The sequence below is a fragment of the Sturnus vulgaris genome, chromosome 11 (genome assembly GCF_052056855.1).
Source record: "Sturnus vulgaris isolate bStuVul1 chromosome 11, bStuVul1.hap1, whole genome shotgun sequence".
In the NCBI taxonomy this organism is placed as follows: domain Eukaryota; kingdom Metazoa; phylum Chordata; class Aves; order Passeriformes; family Sturnidae; genus Sturnus; species Sturnus vulgaris.
This window is the reverse complement of record NC_142253.1, coordinates 5,347,009-5,369,809: the sequence shown is the minus strand read 5'-3', so window position 1 is coordinate 5,369,809 and position 22,801 is coordinate 5,347,009. Positions and strand designations below refer to the sequence as shown.

Here is a 22,801-nt window from a genome sequence, read left to right as displayed (position 1 = left end):
ACACATAAGAAAGAATTTTTTTACAATGAGGATGGTGAGGCACTGGCACAGGCTGGATGGGGCTCTGAAGAGCCTGATCTGATTGAAGATGCCCCTGCTCATTGCAGGGGGTTGGACTGAAGGAATGTTAAAGATCCCTTCCAGCTCAAACCATTCTGTGATTCATCTGTCACTCTATTAACACTTGCCCAGACCAGAGGGTGACTGAAATACAGATAATATTATTAGTAAAGGGAACCATGCATCTACTTTCTGTCAGCAGAATGTCAATAAGGATGTACAGCTAATGCTATAGTGCAGTTATATCACCACTTAGTATGTATTTGATGGAAGATGAGCCTATGAAAAAGGATTCCTTTCAATATACATTGCAGAAATCAATTTATTTTCCCATCAGTGGGTATGCCAAAATTGATGAACTAAATGTATACACAAACTGAAGAAGTAACATTTTCTTCTTTTTTTTTTTTTTTTTAAATCAATTAGATGTAATAAATCAGGAATTGGAGAAGGATTGAAAAAAATCTATGTCGTACATCCCAGCTTATTAATGCAAAATTGCAGCTGAACATACTTTTCAACTTTCAAGAGGCCAAAATCTTACCTTTTTAACTGTCACACCATCCTTTGGAGTTTGCTTGGTTGACAGATTGTACCCAATCATCTGTTTAGCAAGCTGTTCAACAGTCTTAGGGCTACAAACAAAGGAAAAATGTTAGTTTACTGAAAAATATTAAAAGAAACAGTCCATAGCTATTGTAAACAGCCTAAATATTCTACAAGGAGCAATTTATTTATATTTTTTTTCAATTGAATGTACTTACTCTTTAGTTAGATGAACTCCTCCTTTCAATCCACTATTGAAAATACCTTTCCCTCTCCCTCCAGCCAGAATCTGTGCCTTCAGAACAATTTCCTTTGCCTCTGTAAAAGCAAAACACATTGCAATTCTGTGGTTTGTCAATTATTGAGCTTGTTAGTATGAGATCAAAAGGCATTTCCAGATTGGACTCTTAAAACAACAAGAAGTTGTTTATAACCAGTGAGCAATAAAACAAGAGTAAATTCGTAATTCCTATAAGGAAACCTTGCCAAAAAAAAGAATTGCTCAAGGAGGTTAAGGGCTACACAGCTTATTAGAGGGATAAATGTCATTGTAGAATCAGAACCATGCAGTTAATGCTACATGGCCTGCTCAACAAAGCACACAACCAGCCCAGCTCTGGGGCTGGCACACTGGCATGGTCTTTAAACATAAATCAGATCATATTTTGTCTTGAACGCACAACAAAACAATGCTCATCAAGGGAAATAAATTCCATTCCTTGCTCTGAAGACATGGAAGGAGGTGCATGGATGTGGTTCTTAAAGAAGAAATCCCTGTCTCCAAAGGGCAGGTGAGTGCAGAGCAAGGGCAGGAGCTGTGACAACATTTCATCTGTCTGGGAGGCATCACTTGGACCTTCAGCAATCTGAGTAGAACAATCTCTTAGTTACACAAAAGTGCAGCAAGACAGTGACAAAAACAATTGCACCGTGTCCTGCATTCCAAACAAAAGCAATCCTGGCATCCTTACAGAGTCAAACAGGGGAAAAAGGGGAAAGAAAACAACCAAACCAAACCAAACCAAACCAAACCAAACCAAACCATCTCTCATCATCCCTGCAGCTCCAGATCACAGCGAATTCCTGAACCATGAACAGCTCCCAGGGCCTTTAAGATGTTTATTAACACCACGTTTATCATAATAGTGCTGGGTGCTTTGCAAAGTCTGAGATCCTAATAATAACAGATCATTAAGTGTGCAGAGAAAAGACTCTGTCACCCTCTCCTACAGTCTGTGGAAATCTCTCATTTCAGTGGTGTTTGAATTAGGTCACACCTCAGACAATAATATTTTATCCAAGTATCAATAAAACACGAGAATTTGTTGTTAAATTGACAAATTTACTGTTTAATTGGCACAGAGGATATAGATACTTTCATTCAAACACACATAGGCTTTCTAGGCTGTAAAAACATTTCACAGATTATTAAATATAAGTTTAGAGGTGCAGCAATTGATGGTGCAGGCAAGCTCTGACACAGAACCATTTCAAAGTACCTGTATAATAAATTTCAGAAGCTACAAAAGAAGTTGAAGCTTAGAATAGAATAAATACTATAAAACAAATATTCTATTTAACACAGGTATTGTATTTTAACACTGTAGTAGTTACTATTATTATTATTAATTATTTTTAACACATACTGTACTAAGGAATGTTTAATTTCCAAGCTTCTTCAGGCTAAAATTTCTTCACATGCTTATCCATTCAGTAACATTTGACATATATCCCTCTGAACTTTAAAAGCATTCTCTTTGAAAATATTTCATGCATTCCAATATATTCATGTTCTGGGCTCCCTATTACTCATGCCACTGCAGGGCAGATAACAAGGAAATTTAAATGCAACAAAAAGTTTTATATCAAATGTTTCCTAAGCACACAAATTAAGATGAATTAAAACTATAAATCATTTTTCAACCTGCAGAAGCAAGCTCTAAAAATCACTGTAGCTGCTGTGATAAAGAATCTAATATGGTACTGTTCAGAGATGCTGTAAGCATTTAATTAAATCAATTTTAGCTTCCAGCCATCCTGACAATGTGAGCTTTGATTGCCAGTGATGGGTGGTATCAGTTCTGGGAGTGATCATCACCCTCATTCCCAAGCACCACATTCCAGGAGCACCAATTATCTCCACTGGGCTCCAACAAATGAACTTAGAGAAAGGAATTAATGGCTACATTTTTATAATCCACTAGAGGACTATCAAGGCAATACAGTAACTTCAGAAAAGCAACTATCAAACCCATGAACAAACAGACACAAAAGTGAGCACAGCCATGGAAAGATTAGACCTGAAGAACTAATCAATGCAGCAGCTCACAGAGCACAGTGCAGCAGGTTCTTCATGCCCTGCAGGAAACCAACAGGAAGCAATTTAATTCCACAATTATTTGCCCAAACTCTGTAAAATGAAATAAACCATCCAGATCTCATTTTACAGGAACTAGGCTTGATCATTCAGTACTTACCAAGCTGATTCACTACTTAATGTCACCATCTTATTTAAAGAGTTGATTTCTAGAAATGCTCACACAAAGATTTTGTTTGTTCCTGCCTGAATTCCTAAATTATGTTATGGAAGACTATGCCAAAACAAAAATGTGGGATTAACTAGAATATTTGAAGTAATTCACCTTCACCTGTAGGTTTAAGGCAAAAAAAAAAAAAAAAAATAAAAAGGTACCTAAAGCTAGTGTTAAACCCATTAAAACCAGAAAGGTGTAACTAATTTCTATTAATACCCTTCCAAACTAGTTCTAGTAACACTGGAAAAAATGTTTAAGCAGCACTGTGTATTAACACATAAAAGATTTGAAGAAAACCTATCACAAACAACATGCCTTTACACCACCATCAAGTACAGTACAACATTTTCAACAGCATTAAGGCTTCAACCAACTTCTGTGCATGGGCACTGACTGACCAGCCTTGTGTAAATTAAAACACAAACACAAACACAAAAACTCCGAAGAAAACCAAACAACAAGCCAGCCTGCTTCTTAAGTGTGCATATGTGGATTTTTAGTCACAGATTTATAATTTTCTTTATCATTAGAAACAATACAAAAACCCGACAGCTTTCAAGTGTCACTAATTTAGCAACAAATGGCTGCAAACTGCTCCATGCAGATTAATGACGCATTGCTGGTAACAGAATGTGTTCTTAACTAATTATAACCTGAATACATTAATATCTCAGACTGAGCAGCTCTTCTATTTGCCTTTTTCACATTGATCTATGGAAAAAGAGAGAGGTACAGGTGTGGTGTTAGAGACAGGTTTAAGTGCTGGACCTGGCAGTATTGGGTTAAATGGCTGGAATTGGTGATCTTAGCAATCATTTCCAAGCAAAGTGATTCCAAGATTTCTAAAGAATCCTTTAAAAACATGGAACCAAAATACAGCTGGTCCCTACATCAGATGCCAATAAATAAGCAAGACCTTTGCTCCTCAGAAAAACACTCAGAATTAAAAATTTCGGATCTGTGTCTGTCTCTATGTTTCTAAAAAACTTTAAGCACAGGAAAAAAAGCCTTAAGCACTTATTTTTCTATAATAAATCCAGGTGTTTCAGCAGGGCAGAACAGAACACTGAGGGACAAAAAATCCTCTACAGAGCATCCAACAAAACCTCTCCTTCCCTCAGTCAGCACTGTGAATACAAACAGCAGTGATACTCCTTGCAATTGGAATAAGCTCAGTGCTATAATGAAAGCCTATTTAAAATCAATAAAATCAGTCCTGCTTTTGGGAGCTATGATTACTCTGGTCCACTGGTACTGCTCGCAGCAAAAATGAACAGCTTGTTCTCAGCCCACTGCTGTGTATATTTAACTACTGAATTCTTGATCGTGAAACAATGTACTGAGAAGCAGAGTTCTGCTGGTTATATGCTATGCTAATTTATTACCTGTGAACAACTTTCCATTATTATTGATACGACTGTGTGGCTGCAAATTAGGCATGTTAACAATTACATTAAAATGTGGTGTAGCTTATAAAAAATAAACTGCTGTAAAGAACACACGATGTAGGGCTGCATGGGAACAGGTCTCACAAGCTCCCCTGTTTATGAACAAAAGGCTTGCTACCAGAGAGAGCTCAGGACTTTTTTGACAAGACCTCCCACACCACAGAATCAGAGCTTGGAACAAAGGGAGGAGGTGTCACATGAATTCCTAATCAAATTTCTGCCTCACTGTGCGACTTTCAGTGGTCTGGCTTCTCTATCTGCAGGAGCTCTGTGTAAATTAATTGTCTGCGCCTCCTTTAAAAATGCAGAACCTGTTCCACTATTCCATCAGTGTATTTTTACCCCCGTGTAAGGCAGCTGAGCACAGAAGGGTTCACTGCAAACCCCTGACTCCGGTGTGATGCTGCAGCAGCAGCAGCAGAGTGTCCTGGAACATGCCCTGATCTCTCAGGATGAGCTCAGCACACATTGCAAACCCACTGTCACAGGAGCTGCACAATGAACACAAAGGCAGGACACGCCAAACCCAGGATTTACAGCAGCCCTGCCTCCTTACTGAGCAGACACTGAGTGTGCAAACACCCAGGAGCTGTGGGTGCACAGGAGGACCCCAGCCCACTGCAGAGAGACACTGGCGTCAAGAGCTTTGCTGGCCACCCTTCTCTAGGTAAAATAATGAAGGAGAACAACAGCAGCCAATAATGATGGCCACAACACTTCAAAGTTCCAGTGGAAAAAGCCCCACTTTAATGTTCCAGCCCATTTTTACACCATTTTCATGTTTAACTCCAATTGTTAGTAACTTTCTTGCCACTCGGTTCATTGGTTAGAAGGGGCTTGTGTGTGTGACTCTCTTTACACAGGTGTTTACATTTTTTCTTTGTGGATTCTCAAGGGATGGAATTCTTGTTTTTGCAGGTGCAACCTGTTTTTCTCACAAGAATAGATTGTTATGCAAACTGACTTTTATTCTTAAAATTTATTTCTCATGGCAACTCAACAGGATATCTATTAGTTCAGCTGAGCAAAGGCTGATTTAAGAAGGCCTTTCTTTTATAAGGTTTTACTTATATGCAACAATTAAGTTGTGCTTGATGAGCAGAACCTGTGGAGTGCTTCCTCCTCCCCAAATCCCAAAAGAGCCAGAGGAGGCACAGGAATCTGCAACCAGCTCCAAACTCTCCACCCCTACATAGGGACAGAGGGCAACCTAAAGATGTATAAACCTGGTAAAACTGCTCTGAGGGACACAAATCAATTCTTTGTTTGGACATGTGCAACTTCAAGCTTTGTTTTCACCATCCAGGCTTTAGTCCACATCTCTTTCATGGTTGTCTAGAATATTACTCCATGAAGGACTGGCTGGGAATCTCACTGGATGACCAATTCCATCTCTCAAGCATTTATGCTTAACACCGTTTTCCTAAAAACAGAAGTAAATTCAGTGTTTCCTTTCCCAAAGCAGGGTTTTTCTCCCACTCTGCTTAATGGTTTTGCTTTCATAACATGAGATTTGAGAAAAACAAGGCAGACATTACAGACATTTTTCTGACAGCAATTATTCCTTATTTTGGAAAACACAAGAACTATAAAGATGCCAGCAAATTCCAGAACACCTACATGCCATTCCTACTTGTTTCCTCACCAATGTTCATGCAATCCCACAAATGCTCAAGTGGTCCTGTAAAGGTTCTAAATAATCTCTCCCAAACTGCATCTCTGCAGCTCAGAGCCTTTCTTCCAAAACCAAGGGTTCCTCTTAAAAGCTCTAAAAGGGTCCAGTTTGGATTGGTTTTGGGTTTTACTACCTATGTCTAGCTGATCCAGCAGTAGGGAAACCTCCTTTTTGGGGTCTCATCTGTCCTGTTTCATTACTGTTGCCTCTTTCTTTGTTTTAATGCTACTTCTACCGCCTGAGTTTCCAAATTCCCTTTGGGCGAGACTGGCTATAATTAATTTTCTAAATTTCAGCCACCTTCTTACACTATTCAGGCAAGATTCTGTCAGGCACTTATTACCTTTTAGCAACACTCCAGGCCAGAGACATTCTGTAGATTACTCCAGCAAGGAAAGAAGGGAGAAGAATAAAATCAATGAGGAAGACCATAACAAACATAATGCAATAATAGAAAAACTGTAGTAAAGCTTAGTTTCCACACTGAACACTGAATCTTAAAGTTGTTACTTTTCATATTTGAGTCTCTTTACACCAGCTTGGTCTGAAATCTGAGACAGCTTTTCCCAAGTATTGCTGCCACTTCCACTGCTGCCCATCTTGTGAGAACTGCAGGGATGCAGCATCCGAGGCAGTTCCCACGCTCTGCCGAGGGAGCAGATTGAGATGGAAAAGAAGCTGTCCACAAGATACCTCCCACATCTACAGAACTATTGTTGTGCTTCAAGGCCTTTTGAATGAAGATAAACAATTATTTGTTCCCTCCTTTAATTTTAATTTAAACTCTCTTCCTCTGTTTTTTTCATCCTTCTGCTCTATAACACCAAAAATAATTATGTTCTTACAAGCCTACTTTCTACAACCTTTGGTTTGTAGACTAGTTTAGAATTAAAGTTAAATAAATCATCCTTTTTATAATTCCATACATTTGAATATATTGTATATCTATTGCTAGATTATAAGCCTCATTAAAATCTATAATGATAAATTAGTCAGCCTCTTGATTCTGTCACTACTATTATTAATTGCTTTCATAGTCATTACTACACACTTCACCGGTGATAAAAATTTTAAGGCTAGATAAAATCAGCTCAGCTAAAGCTCACTCTGAATATTGCAGTCTTAAACCTTCTCAGAGTAAAAGTAATCAAGTATTCACACATCCTACATTTAAGTTAAACCTGATAAATTACTTATCCAGCAAACGGAGCCTCACTAGATCCAGCAGCGCCACTGTAATGCATGGAAAAATATGCACATTAAGGCAGGGATCCAAAGAAACAGTTCTCATATTGAAAGTGTTCATTGTATGTGCTTGTTTAAAACTCCATGGGATATCTTATTTCTGATATTTTTCAGCCTTTAACAGCTTCTTTTTTCAACCTAACTTCTCATTATTTTTTACATAAATTTCCTCTGTAATAGACAAAGGGTTTAGAAAAATGGCTATTTTCACATTTGCTTACAAACTTGAGAGCAGACGTGGTTTGAAACTCAATCAGAAAAGGAACAAGTTTGTCCTTTTGTGGAAGAGCACTGAAGTTCACTGACAAGGGAGAAAAAGCTCTTTCTGCCAGCTCTAAAGCAACAGCCATTCTTTGGGCAAAACAGAAAAAGGCAATTTCTGTAACCTGCAGAGTCACCCTGGCATCCTGCAGCATATAAATAGTAAATACTGAACAAAAATAGAAAAATCCATGCAAAGGGATCCAGGGTTCTTCCATCATTATACCCAACAGGTCCATTCTTGCTACTTTTAGACTTCAAAATATTCTTTGTATTATGCCCAAGCCAATATTATTTTTCTCATCTTCAGATGGTTTCATTTTAAGAGGCTGCAAAAGCAAGCAGACTTTTTCTTCTGTATTAGTCACAATCCCTATGACCTGACCATGGAAGCTTCTCAAGATATTCTGTTAAGCACTGTGAAACCTGGGGATGCAAAATCATGTGCTTTAGTAGACCTGCTTCCCCTGTAAGTATAAAATACATGAATAAATCACAAGACTTTATTTCTAAAAGAGTCATTCAAAAATTTGTCAGTTTCAACAGATTCTTATCAAAGACATTTCTGTCTGTCCTTCCCATTTCCCTAAACTACAAAAAAAAAAAAAAAAAAAAAAGAGAGAAATGAATATGCTGACAGTTTACTTTGTATCTTTACCTTTTAAAGCTTACAAGGATTTCAAGTTTTCCTTGCCAAAATAACATGCAAACCTTCCCCCCCACCACCCCCCAGTAAAATATATTTTAAAGATAGCAGACTCAGGCAGATCAGTTGTGCCCTAAATTCTTGACTGAATACCATAACATGATTTGTTTTAATACAGTTCAGGGAACAGGCTTTATGCAATCTGTAGTGTTGAAGTCAAGCAGCCATTAGGAACAAACACTGTTCTCGCCCCTTGCTGCAACAATACACACACCTGCTTTCCTGGAACGTGTTCAAAATTTCATTCTTTCTGATTATATGTAAGGCACAAAATATACAAAGCCTTTTCTGACTGATTCTAATTCTTTTATCCATTATTGAACTGCAGAGATGATTTTGAAAAAAATTGTATGTAGCGTAGAATACATTAAAAACGAGGCACATATATTAGTTTTTTTTTCACACTTCACTTTTAATCATAAAGGAGTTGCTGCAGCTGGAGATATTCTCAAAAATGGAGCATGAAATAAAAAAACCTAAGCAAGAAACGAGGGAGTTCAAATGGTAAAAAAGCAAGTTAATATGAATTGTAGAATCACAGAGGGTTTGGCTTGGTAGGGACCTTAGGGCCCATCTCATTCCAATCCCTGCCATGGCAGGGACACCTTTTACTGTCCCAGGCTGCTCCAAGCCCCAGTGTCCAACCTGGCCATGGACACTTCCAGGGATGGAGCAGCCACCTCCCTGATGGTGAGGAACTTTTTCCTGCTACAAAATCGAAACTTTCTCTCTTTCATATATATGAAAATATGCAGACAGTAAAGATAACTGCAATGTTACCACCACTATTTAAGAACTGTTAGCAAACCCATAATGTGACAGGTGAACCCTGTTCAAGCAGAGATTTGATAATTAGCCCTTTGCCAAGCACAGCCTTTCTATACAGGCCTGCCATGCCCAGCAGGATCCTTAAAAATCAGCATTTAAATGGAAGCCAAACCTTGGGCAACCAACAGCCTTCAAAAGTGCAAGGAAAAGGCCACAGGCTCCAAGGGAGAAATCTCAGTGTGCATCAACTTTGGACCCAGTTTCTGCAAGGCTGCCAATACTAGGCCAGGACTAAATTCCTTCAAAGGCTTTCATCATCTCTTGCTGCCTTGTAAAAGCTGGGACAAAGTGACCTGACAGGTGCCCATGGGCATGCCCTGCCCCACTTGAAAGCCCCTCACTTCTTTACTCACCACCACAGTGGTCATTTCTCCTCTTTACAATTGACAGTGACACAATACAGATGCTCTCATCAAACAGGTTATCTGCTTCATTCTAAGCACACACTTGGCATTTGGGTGCCTGCATAAATATTTCCCTCAGTGGGGCTTTGACACATTTCATGGAGAACTTCTTAATGAAGCTTCCAACTTAAATCTCTTCTACAGTTTGCATGTTTATCCAAAGCAGTGAAAATACTGAACAGCTCTCAACTGAACATTTACATTTTTAGCAAAATTAACATTTCTCTCCCAGAGACAGTTCTTGTTATACAACTCTACTCTAGCATTTACCCTCATATCCCTTAACTTTTGTTTCATTGTGTAGGGCTGCATTAGATACCACACTTTTTGTGGTTTAGGCCATAAATAAATCAATCCACATCCAAAATTAGAAACATACAAAAGAATAGCAAATCTGGCTGTATTGTGATCTGAGCCAAGCCCAGTAGGATTGAAATGTCCTCCAGTAGCCTGATTCATTATCCAACTTACTCAGTGGAATTAAGTACAAAGTTTTCAATGCATTGCTGAAATAATTTCTTGAGCCTCTGAAGAGAATCATGCTAGACTGGTCATTATCTGGGAAACACCTGGATGGGAAAATGATCACACTGAAGAATTTATGTCTGCCTCAGTAGTGCTGAAGACAGAAAGCTGAAAGGTATTACTTTGGAGCTGTTATTCTACATATGTCCTTGATTCCTTGCCCTGATTTTGAAGCAAGACACTGATTGCCACCCCCTGCCAAAACTAAACCAAAACACTTGACTTTCCCCTCCCCACAACCAGTGACCACCACCAGCACCTTCTCAACCTCCTTCACTACTTACAGACAGAAATCACATACTTTAAAGAGGACATTTTTAATACCTCAGTATTGACCACTGAGATGCAGCATCATTTACTGAAGTATTTTCTCTGTGAAGAAGAAAATCAGACTCCACAATGAAGAGAAACACTATCTCCATTTAAAGAAAGAATCTTTTTCCAGCACAGCTTCTAACAGACATCTGACATCAGGTGAAAAACCCAGAAGGAAAATCCAGTAACTGAGATGCTGAAGGATTGCACAAATATGAAATTCAAGTTTTTTTGCAGATAAAAGCGGGACTAAAATGATGAACAGGTATGGCTCTGGCCATCTGGAGTAGCAATGAATTTTACCCAGAGTGAAAAGAAAATCCAGGAAGAAGGAACAGAGTTGGTTCTAATGTTTCCATCTTGTCAAGTGGAGGTTAATTGAGTGGAGACTCTGGGAAAAAGCTCATTCATTTCCAGAGCTCCAGATCTAGAAAACAGAGTTATCCAAGTATGAAACAGACAGGGAAAACTCACCACATAAAGGTTTAAAGAATTCAGGAGACAATGGAATACAAAAATGAATTGAAAGATACCTATTTAAATCATAGAAACACTGCAACCAACACAGTCACCATATTTACTCCTGGAGATATTTTCTGCACAGTTTGCTTAAAAACCTTCTATGGATTCCTGTTGTTAGATTTCATGGTATCTAGCTTTTAATTGCATCAAAAAATCCTACTGCATTAAGCAGTATTAAAAGAGATATTGTAGTCCTCTGGCAATTGGTAAATATTAACTGCTGAAGACAGATGTAGTTTCAGTTGTGGTAAGCACCTGTTTTTGTAACTTAATGTCAGATAACACCAGAAATCACTGAGCCCAAGTAACAAGGGATGCACTACCATCCTCCTCCTGTTTTTGTTTACTCATCACATATGTGAAGTAGAAGCAATTGCCAAAATAATCTGACACTGGAAAAAGGTTAAGAACAGACCTATTATAAGAATCTTTAATATCTAATTCAATATTTTAGACTTAATTACTCCATAAAAAGGCCATCTCACTGATCAATGATACACTGGTAAATTTAGATTCAATACCGAAAAAAAATTATTTAGAACATAGTTTCAAATCTGTATTACCTGAACAATATTATATTCACAGCTTTATAAAATTACCCAACCTATACAATTCCTTCTCACATATACAGCCAAGACATTCAATGTAAACCCACCCAGAACACGTCCCTAACAGTGCATCCCTGACAATATTAATTAGCCTTCTAAGAAAAAAAAATAAAAATTCTAGATTTCTTTTTTGTTCTGTGATATTTTTTTTAGTATCACATCATCTGCAGACACTTTTCAAAAATGCTGAAAGAAGGCAATTTAGGGAATTTTCCAGATAAAGGGGGGAAAAAAAACCTGCTGTACTCTTCATAGCTTGGTAATTTTTATAGATGTTCATCTTGTGGTGTATTCTTTTTTCACACCACTGTATTAAAAGTCTTCAATTTTGAATTTTTGGTGGAAGCAAGATAATGCAAACTTGACAGTAAAGTTTCAACTCTGAAAACCCATTGACTATTTGGACAGGTTAAGAGAGAAAAAAAATTAGGTTTCAAGTGTTCCCATTACTTATTGAATGTTAAGCCACAAAAAACCCACAGAACTTTGAACAACTTAGTTGGGTGAATCAAACAAGTTTCTACTTGAAAAATGAAAATAAAAAATGGGACAAGAGATGTTTATCCTGAGATGAGCCTTTAATTCATAAACCATCTAGAAGAAATTATAGTAATTATTCTGAACACATGGTAATGCATCTGCCAAAATTCATGTTGTACCCTTGATTTTCACAGTAGCTTGTTAGCTGAGCCATTCATGACCATACCCAGTACCAACACAGGCAGCTGCTTGGTTCAGCCTCTCTCTGCCACTTCATTTTCCCAGTGGTTTTATAAGGACTTGCTTTTTATTATATGCAGCTACAACATGATGTGTATGAGGACAGTGGACAAGCTGTTAGCTCCATTAACTTAATAATAGATTTCTGAGTGTGATTTCCTATTAATTTCATTTTCCTCATTACAGAAGAAGCCAAAATTACAGACAGCCATATGGTGCTTCATAAACAACAATTAAAAGTTATTTTCTGATTTTTAGGCACTAAAAAAAGCCCATAAAAATACATATGGTTGGAATGATATAAAGGAAATTATGCTTTGGAATGTCTGCATATGTCTAAGATACTCCAAACACTTCCTCAGCCTTTTTCTCATTCACACACTTCTGGTCCATGCCAGCCACTGGAGGTTATAATTAATCACAGGGCATGCCTTAAAGATCACAATTAAGATTTTTCTTGTAGAAGTGAAACTTCACAACAGTTTCCATGAATTGTGTAGCACAACCTGTGCTGAGACCCTGATACTCTTCACCTTCACCCATTCCATGGATTTGCTAACAGGATGGTTCCTGCCCAGCCAGAAGTACCTGGCAGAGCTCTGCCAGTCAGAAATGAAATCCATGAGCTGCACACTGGACTGGGAGCCTGTCAGCTCATTACAGGCCCCCAGTAATGTAAATTACCTTGTCATTTTACAGGGACTAAGAATTCCCAGTACCCAGCACAGCAGCTGAAAAACCAGCCCACTCCAAACCATTGCAAACTGCTCCTCTAAATGACTCCAGAACAGCCAGCTTCTTCTTCCCTGCCTTTTATTACATCTTGTGTATGTGCTGATTGGAGAGCAATTTGGTCTGAGAGTCCCATCTGAGTACCTAAAGTTACAGAAATTCTTAAAGTCTCTTACTGTAAAATGGAAATATAAAACTACCTGCATCATCGGAATGGTTGTTTTAATAAAACATCTCTAAGGGGAGAAATTTCCTTAGAAGCACCAGGGATAACTGCTGTCCACTACTGGAAGTCAAGTTGATAGGCAGAGCTTTTTTTATACATATAAAAATATATTTATATAAATATATATATACACACAGGGCAAAGCCAGAACCCATAACACTTTTGGTTGCTAGTAAAGTCCCAAGTAAAAAAGAGCAAGAAAATCCCACTGGTTGAGTATCACAATTCCACAGCAAAAATAAAAAATGGTTCTTCCATAGAAAACTCAAATTTTAATTAATAGGAGGTTAAAGGGACATTATAAAGCTTCTTGATGTTTTAACTCTTAAGAAATATTGAAAACAAGCATTAATATTACTAGTAAAGTTGTCCATCTTGGTGTAGGATCATTTATTCCAGAGTGACAAGGATATTGCAATAATTATCAACCACACTCATAGTTTTCCTATTTTTTTCCCTAAAACAGATTATCTCTAGCATATGTCCTAAACAAACCTACATGAATCTAAACCATTCCTCATTTTCTTCTTGTGCATTTTAACACAATCTATTTTTTCCCTTCTTTGTCTGTACGAATTCCTTTGTGTGACAAGGAAAGACTTTTTCAAATTAATCACAAAAGTAGCTGTTGTGATATTAATAGATTTTTCTTCAAAGTAAATTGGATGCAAAGCCTCTGGACTAAAGTTTTAAAGCCAAGTATTCTGGATATATGAGAAATTAAATCTGATAATGCACATAATAATTTTCTTTTACTTTGTTACCAATGATCTGAAACTGAACATCTACAATCATGTCTTTTCTTTCAATTGACTAACACTAAAGTGCTTTTCTGACATCATCTTGGCTGATTTCTGCAGAACCAAGTCTTCATTTGTTAAATAAATTTTGAAGCAGCAGCAACTAAATCGAGGGTACGTCTACTCACTTGCAGCCTGTAGAAAGGATGAAATATCAACAATTTAATGAGTTTTCAGCATAAGGAAACATTGGGAGGCAACATTAGGGGGCAAAGAGATTTAAACAAAAGCATGTAACAGAACAATGGGCTGTGTGAAATGAAATGCTCCACCCTGCAGGGCAGCCCGAGTGGAAGCCCCAGGGCCAAGCCAGAAGACAAAACAAGGCATAAAGGTCCCCCAAATTCAGGGCAAAGCAGTGCCACTGTGCCTGTAACCCAGGAAAACTGCAGGGGACAAGCGACCTGGCAGCACCAGGAGAGGAATCTCAGGGAAGGACAGGAATGTTGGTGTGAAATGATTTCCCCAGGAGTGGGACGGTTCACAGCTCAGTGCAGGGAAGCTGCAGCCAGCAGAGCAGAGGTGCTGATGGAGAACAAGAACATCCCGGGCATCTCGTGTGCTCCATGCCATGAGCTCTTCATAAAGCTCTCAGCTGCCCCACACCGATGAAAGAAGAAGCAGGACAAGAAATGAAAGTGAAAATGAAGAGTGCATTACTTTCAGCATCACTACAGCCAAGCTGTGCTCTCCTGTGGAAGGGAGGTGACAAAGCACCACAAAGGCACTCCCATGGCACTGCAGACTGAGCAGGTGGAGCTGCCAGTTTCCTGTCAGCACCTCCCAGGAACTCTCCTGTTACACAATTAATTAATGAATAGACAAAGAAAGAAAAATCTTGCAAATGTGCACAGTTACAAAATCAGGTACATTTCATTACTATCATCATAATTTTCCTACATGGCTTCTTACCACTCACCTAATTCAGAGCACTTTGTCACCACAAATTAAGATTTAAATGCACGATAAACAAGCTGTAAGCAGTTTGAAGTGCCTCAAAATCTACACAGATCAAAAAGACAGACCTATTTTTATTGATTATGCCATATTGACATCAGCCTTACAAAGCTATTACACAGGCACACAAATGTAAGGCCTTAAATCAATGGATTTGCTTTCAAAACTTTCCTTGGACACAGGAGAGATGGGGAGATCTTGGAGCTAATCAGTTCTGGAGGAAAATAATCATAGGCCTTTATAAATCACTGGTCATTTGTGCCAATCATGTGGAGGCACTGTCTAAAGGTTGTGTTTTTCAAATGCCACAGTGCAGAGTTCCTTTCCCTGCAAACACTCACCAAAGTCCCAGAGCTGCCAGCTACAGTTGCTGCTTTTGAAACTTGGGACCATCTGTATTTGAAATGAGCATTCTGTACATAGTTATTTGCATCCCTACCATGCCAAGACACGCCAAACACTGAGTCCCAAATGTAAATGCATTCTGCCTGCACGGGTAAGGACCCAACACACTGATACACAACATACAGACAAAAATATTTTCCTCTAAAGATGTGCCTTGAGTCAGATGCAGCCTGTTTATTTTGTACTTATAACATCCATTAAATTAACATTTAATATGGCCACAAAATTGACGTCTACACAATAATTCTCTCCAAGAAGTGAAAATATGTTAAAAACAAATACTTTTATAACTATTTTCAACGTTTCATATTTATGCAAAAGATAATTAATACACTTCATAAAAGCTCTTCAAGTTGTTTTTCAGTTTGGGGTGCGTTTGCATTTGTGTATTTTAAAGAGTTTTCACACTCCTTTCTCTTTTTCCTGCTGACACTTTAATCTTCTCCTCTTGTAAATATGAGCTTATAACAATAAATCATGTTTTATTTATTAAAGATATAAACAGGAATCAATACAAAGCAAGAAAGCCAATCTTCATAAAGTTTCCCTCCACACTGACTGAAATTAGTTTTCATATGAAGATTTAAATATGCATCTGGTTGGCATTTAAGCAAGAAGAAAAATATTTTCTCTCTTGCATTACATAACATGTAAAAAAAAAAAAAAAAAAAAAAAAAAAAAAAAAAAAAAAAAGTACTGGCTTTGGCCAGTTCTAGTGAAGTAAAATAAATTACAATCCTTTAAAACATGTTTTGAGGAACCTGACACATCTGAGAACCGTTGCCTAAATTAGCACCAAAGAACTCCACAAATTGGAACATAAAGTAGGGGCTTTTTACTTTTATATTCAGGTCACTTTTAGTCACAACATCGCTGATTTGGAGATACAAAAAAAAATACCCTTGATTCTTCTGTAAATATATTCTGCCTGGAAAAATGCCTGTATGAAGCACACCAGGGAACAGGAGTGCAAGCAGCCCACATCACCTTGCCCTTTGTTTGGATTGTCAGTTTTTCCTTTTGATCTTTCTTTGTAGTTGAGGAACCAAAAATTGATTTTCCCAGTTGAACTACGGTAGAAAAAGGACAATGTTTTATTTAAGATCCTTCATTCCTGCACATAAGCCTATTTCTTTCTTTATATACAAAAGAAACTGTCTTTTTGTTCTTGCAAAAAATATTTCCAAGTGGGGAATGGTCTTAGTGTACTGACTCTGGATTCATAAGAAAAAAGGGGGGAAGGTGTTTAAAAATCCAAATGTTGGCCTCCTGCAGAGAAGCACACACACCTCAGGAATCTTCTAGAGGTACAGAAGCTGAGCTTCAGGGAAGCAGTCACACTTGTTAGGTGTCTGCATAAAGCTAAGCCACAGGCAATGTTACACTCAAAACCTTGTTTATGGGCAAAGAGAAAGCACAATTTACATATTTAGACACATATAAAGCCAAGAATATATTGTAAATATACCCATGATCTCAACAACGTAATTGCTTTTTATTTTAATTCCAGATTTACTTGTTACAGAACAGGAATAAATGCTTCAACAGGGGAAAAAAAACTTCTATAATATTACACAACTATTCCCTAATTGCTACCTCTTTTCCTGGTGTTAGGCTCATCCTTCCACTGCACTTCTGGGTCCAAAGGTGGACAGTTTCATTCTGGTCTAGGGCTGTTCTTCATTGGAGTTCTTTGTTGGAATATGACATTTCTTTTGATGGCTCTTTCTTCCTCACCCTTTTAAAATGGGCTCTTTCTTCCCACTGCTCCATGCTCCCCTGAGTTTACTGTCCACAGTGAGTAGCAGGGACATCAGATACCAGAGACACACCGTGAGACCAAAATTATTGAATTTACTAATTAATTTCTTTGACTGTTGTAACAACTTGTATTCCAGAATAATATGTTGATATTGGCAGAAACCAACATTTCCTAACACCACCTACAGGTATTATTGGTACTCCTGGACCACACATTTCCTGAGTTATTTGCACAAATTCTTATTAGGTCCTTGAAGAAATCTGAGCTTATAAACTGCTGACCTGCTGTTGAACCTCACAGGAAAGCTGAGGACACACAAATGCCCACTGAGAAGCACAGTGATTCCCTTGATTACTCCAGTCTTTTTAATTTCTTTTGTCCTGTGAAATTGGAAGGGTCCACACAGCTTTGCCCCAACATTTCATTTGAATCAATTCAGCACCTGGTTTGTCACAGAGGATCTGTGCAATTGTGACCCAAGGGGCTGCAGTGAGGCCAAGCACTGAGCTGAAACCCAAGGAATGCAATCTGTGATTCTCCTGAAGATGCATGATCAGCTTTTAGAACTCGGAAAGAGCAGGGAGGGTACATAAAAAAACCACAATTTCTAGTATTCAACAGGGCACTCTGCAGCTGGTTAAAGACAGAGAGCAGTACATACATTCACATGGCACAGGTCTCAATTATTGATAGCACTGCCCTGCTTAATTAGAAGCCTGCATGGCTTTCTCACACACCAGCCCTTTCCCAGTCCTTTGAGGGAATACAAACATGCTACCCCCCAGTTCTGACAGCTTGGCATTTGTCTCTTGAGCTCCAATCACCACCTCAGCAGCAAAGAGATAACTATATACATTAAACTTCATGTTTTACAGGTTTCATAACATTAAATTAGCCTAGAAAAATTAATATAAAAGCAAGAGAGAGGCATTAGCTTTTGTTTTGGCAATCAGCATTTGCAGGAAAGGATGTATCTCAACATGATGTGGAAACCAGCAAAGCTGTTTCATTTAGGTTTCCTGCAAGTTGAGCTCTGTGGGGATTTTGAAGGCAGATATTATGCTTAGAAATTGAACTCTACATATTTTAATGAAATTGAACAGTCTAAACACCACAATGAGTGAGTAGTCATATCAAACAGTGGAACTTGAAGCTTTCTCAATTACTCACATATAAACTGAACTTTTCTGGGTAAAAATGTAAAATTGGAATAAACACCAACTTTGTTTGCAAAGAAGGAGAATGTGCAGCTGATTTAAGTGCCCTGAACCTGTGTTGAACCTGTAAAGGGACTGACACAAGAGGTGAGTACATCTCAAGTGCTCACATTCTTCATGCATGGTGCTGTTCAGCCCCTTCTCAGCTTCAGACAAGCAGACCGTGGATCAAAAGTGTGTGGAACTTGTCAGCAGCAGCAGATCACATCTGTACACCAGTTTTATAACCCCAGCTGAGTGTGTAGGTTCAGCCAGGCTGCCATTTAAATGACAAGTGTGTGACCTAAGCACCATCCCAATGGTCCCTCCTATGAATCCTCAAAAACAGATGCTCTGTGTCATCCTGACAACTGCTAAGCACTGGTTAATATTTCATTAACTTAAGGTCAGCAAGCTGCTTTGCCACATCAGAAAGCCCACTTCTCAGCCTGGGCAGAGTCATGGAATCGTGTCTGCCTGGTTTACAAATCAGATGAGGTAACAGCTGAAAATAAACCTACGGTAGATCACTCCTTCTCTCTGTGCTGCTGAAGAGAGCTCCAGATTTTACAGAAGTGTCAGATGCACAATAGAGCAATCTTTCTTTAAAGGTAACATTTTTGCATGATGTTTTGTTCATGCTTCTGCCATTTCTTACATTCCAACCTCTCACTTCAAGGTCAAGTTCAGAACTGGTGTCTAAGACAGTATAAATCACATTTGGATAAATTGTGGTCACAGTTTACTCTCAGAAAGTCTCTTGTAGTATAATTTACTTAATAGTATGCAAAAGAAGAAGGCTCTAAATAGCTATAACAATTCATAGAGACAAAAGAACATATAATTAACATTGCCCTACCTGCTGCTAACTGCACTAATTGCATCCTTTCTGCACAACTGAAAATTCTGACACTGAGACATCTTCAGTGATATGCAACTCATGTTCAATTATCCCTGAACCTTGGCCCTTAAAAATCTCTCTCCTGTATTTAATTTGACTGGTTTATTTTGTTTTTCATCAGCAGAGAGATTTCTGAAGGAATGCTCACTCCAGTCTGTGGAAGTCCAGACATCTCACTATTTACAGGACACTAAACATCACAAACTCAATGTAAAACCCAGCCATAAATAAGAACCCATACATCAAAATTGTAAAAACAGTCACAAAGCTGCATAAGCTCAACGACACAAGAGTCTCATCTTGTAAACCAACAACATAAAATATGAAAATACATGAAATTTTTTCATCTTAAAATTGTAAAATAACTTTCCCATACAAACATCTTTAAGCACCTAACTTGGCTTCTTATGGATCAAAGAAACAACAAAATAAATACTATCTGCATATGCACTTCAAATAGGAATGCCACTCAGAAGATGAAATAAGAAAGTTATTTATAGTATACATGAATCATCATATTTAAATGGCAGATTACTTTATGGCATGAGACATAAGCCTGTATGCAATTTGGGGGGGGGGAGATTGCACAGTTTTTCCTAAGGTAGCCAAATTTGCAGAAATCAGCCTCAAGTCTCTCTTGTTCCACTATTATTCCAAAATACCCAAGCAGAAGTTGTATTGTATTGAAGGCAAGATGTGGAAAGGCCAGTAAGAAAATCAACCACACTGAACATCCAATGAGCTGAACCAAAAATCTGGATACAAGATTTGTCTGTGGGAACAAGAACAAGAGGGGGGGTTGGACATGCAGATGTGGCATCAGGAGTGTTGTGACAATAATCTTCAGTGGGGACAAAGCACAACACACCAAGATGAGAAAGCTCCTGCTAGACTGTACAGGTGAATAACTGGAGAAAAAGAGGGGTCAAAGACTGGGCTGGGAGTAGAGGGAAGTGCAGTGCAGCAGTGGTGAATATTCCCAGTGACTTTACATTGTTAACTGTTTATATAGCAAATTCTTGGTTGCCTTTCTCTTTTCTTTCTCCAAAACCCCCATGGCTGTTCTTAAGTATTTAGAACAATAAATATATTTAAGATTTATAGCCTGAAGTTTAGCCATATTCATCTTACTCAGGTGAGCAGTCCAACTAAGCCCAGGGGAGGTGCAAGAAAAATGTTCCCCTTCATAATGATGCACAGAACGAAAGCTCACTTTAACTGCAGGACCATGGAGAGTATACCACACACTGGTAAAATTGTCAACTCCAGATTTTTCTTCATAAAACAAAAATCACTTAAAATAAGAGCATAGCTAACTTCTGGAACTACCCTGAACATGATTCTCACTAAATGTGTTTTTTTGTGGTGACATTCTCAAGGGTTAGAGCATTATTTAAAATATACTGTGGTGCAGAGAGTCAGATAATATCTCTCAGTTGAATTCAGCAGGGTTACAAAGACACATTTTGTATTCATAAATGTGTTGAAATATTTTACTTTTCTTGAACTGCAAATATTTGAAGAAATGTAGACAAACATATTTAAAATTCACAGCACTTTCTCAAATATGGAGTAGCAGATTAACAAAATGTCAGAACATCCTTAGCTTCAGAAACTGCTCTACCATTTTAGGTAGAGATTATCCACTAAAAAAAAATAATAATCACAGCCTCTTATGATCATACTTCTCAACAGCTGATATATTCAACTTGTAAATTACTCCCATCTTTAAAGATAAAACAAGCTCTTGCAAGTCATCCTAACCTTTGCAGAATACCAGTTCATATTACCTCATTGACTGGAAGAGGCTGAGGAGGAAATAGGGGATGGGAATCATGGCATGAAGGCTGGATACTGGATCTTCTCTGAGCTTCACATGAGTTGAAAAGTCAGTTGTGAGAGATTCCTGGCTTGGTTCAAAACCATGTGCTTTTATAGCAAATGTACAAGTTAATATCCTTACTTCTCAATCCAGCCCATTCTAAACCACCACCCAGTCCATAAGGACAGAAGGTTTAATAAATTTACAGAAACAATTGATAATTTTTTTAAAAAGCAACTTTACCAAATATATTATATAGAAAGTGGAAAACCAACAACAGTATCTTCTTGCTGTACCCTGTATCCCTTGGGAGACACTACAGGACATCAGGAAAATTATGAAAATATCAATTATAAACCATCCTACCTTAGGACTGCCATCATTCCCTCTTAGATTTTATTCAACATGATTGTGCTACCAGCCCTTCCACTGAAAAGTTTGAATGAAAAACAGGCAAAAGCATCAACTTTGTATTTGAGACCCCTATACATGGGATTATCCACTGGGACTGATCACACAGAAGATGCAGCATTACACAGCACTGAGTAACAAACAAGGAAAAGAAGAAAGAAAACCAGAGAAGAATGAAACTTTCAGGAATCTGCCCCTGAATATTTAGAAGCTGATGGGCATCTAGAGAGTGTAGGAGGAGTGATTACTCTCCCTTACACAGCTGGTAGTACTACAGAGAAAACATTGTTGTTTAGTATTTCATACCTTATACATAAAGTGTGTCTAATGGTTCTGATTTTATGCATAAAAAAAATGAAAATTTCATGCAGCTGCTTCTCAATTACGCATCTGGTTATTGTTCTGCAGCTGCAAAACTACCTTGAAGAACCATAAAATATGGTGTGACAAGAGTGCAATAAATACCAGCAGTCATCTTGTACCCTCCTTGTAAAACTTTGCATTTTTCCAACCTGATAAAGTTCCTGAATCAAGCACTAAAACTTCTGTTGCCTCCTTTTATGAACAAAAATCCAGTAGTGTATTTAACACGACTGAAATCTACAAATGCCCACCCTCTGTGGCACACATTATGTTTTGAATTCAGTACCCCATTTCTAGAGTATTTCTGACTTTGTGTTTTACTTTCAAACAGCTATTTTGGTAATTTGATCAGAAATCCAACACAGAGAACAATAAGTCAGCTCAACATTAGTGTCGAACATCTGAAATGAGATTTTGATTTGTTAGCCCCCAAGCCATTACTCATATTATAATAAATCTATTCAATATGAAGACATTTGGTGACAAAGAATGGTTATAAAATATCCAAATAATGTAAGCAGTCTCAAGCTTGCATTTACTGACTCACACTCAGCATGTAATTCTCTAACGAAGAGAACAGATAAGAAAAACAAAACAATTTGTTTTTCAAAACAATGCATTTCAAATTAACTATTTCTGTAATTCCTCTGGAGACAGAGGGTCCTGCAAAGAATTTCCATATCTAAAATATTAAAAATGCCACAATTTGTAAGTTAACTTGAAATAGAAAGGTTCAACTTGAAACAAAACAATACCCAGTGGTGAGCTTTAACAAAATCTATTATTAACCTTCTTTGAAGAAGAATAAAACTCAAACTCCTGGTTAGAG

The 22,801-nt window shown here is 37.9% G+C and overlaps 1 protein-coding gene across 3 annotated transcripts in view; it reads right to left on the bottom strand.

Annotated features, from left to right (window-relative positions):
* Nucleotides 1-22,801, bottom strand: part of SUCLG2 (succinate-CoA ligase GDP-forming subunit beta) — a 109,909-nt gene that overhangs the window by 59,619 nt on the left and 27,489 nt on the right. For all 3 annotated transcript variants that reach the window (XR_015805988.1, XM_014873325.2, XM_088171287.1), the window contains exons 3-4: nt 825-924; nt 605-695 (exon numbers count right to left, since the gene is read on the bottom strand). Coding sequence is in view for 2 of the 3 variants with exons in the window: in XM_014873325.2 (XP_014728811.2) it covers nt 605-695; nt 825-924 (191 nt within the window). In the remaining variant the exon portion in view is untranslated. The remainder of the gene's footprint in view (nt 1-604; nt 696-824; nt 925-22,801) is intronic.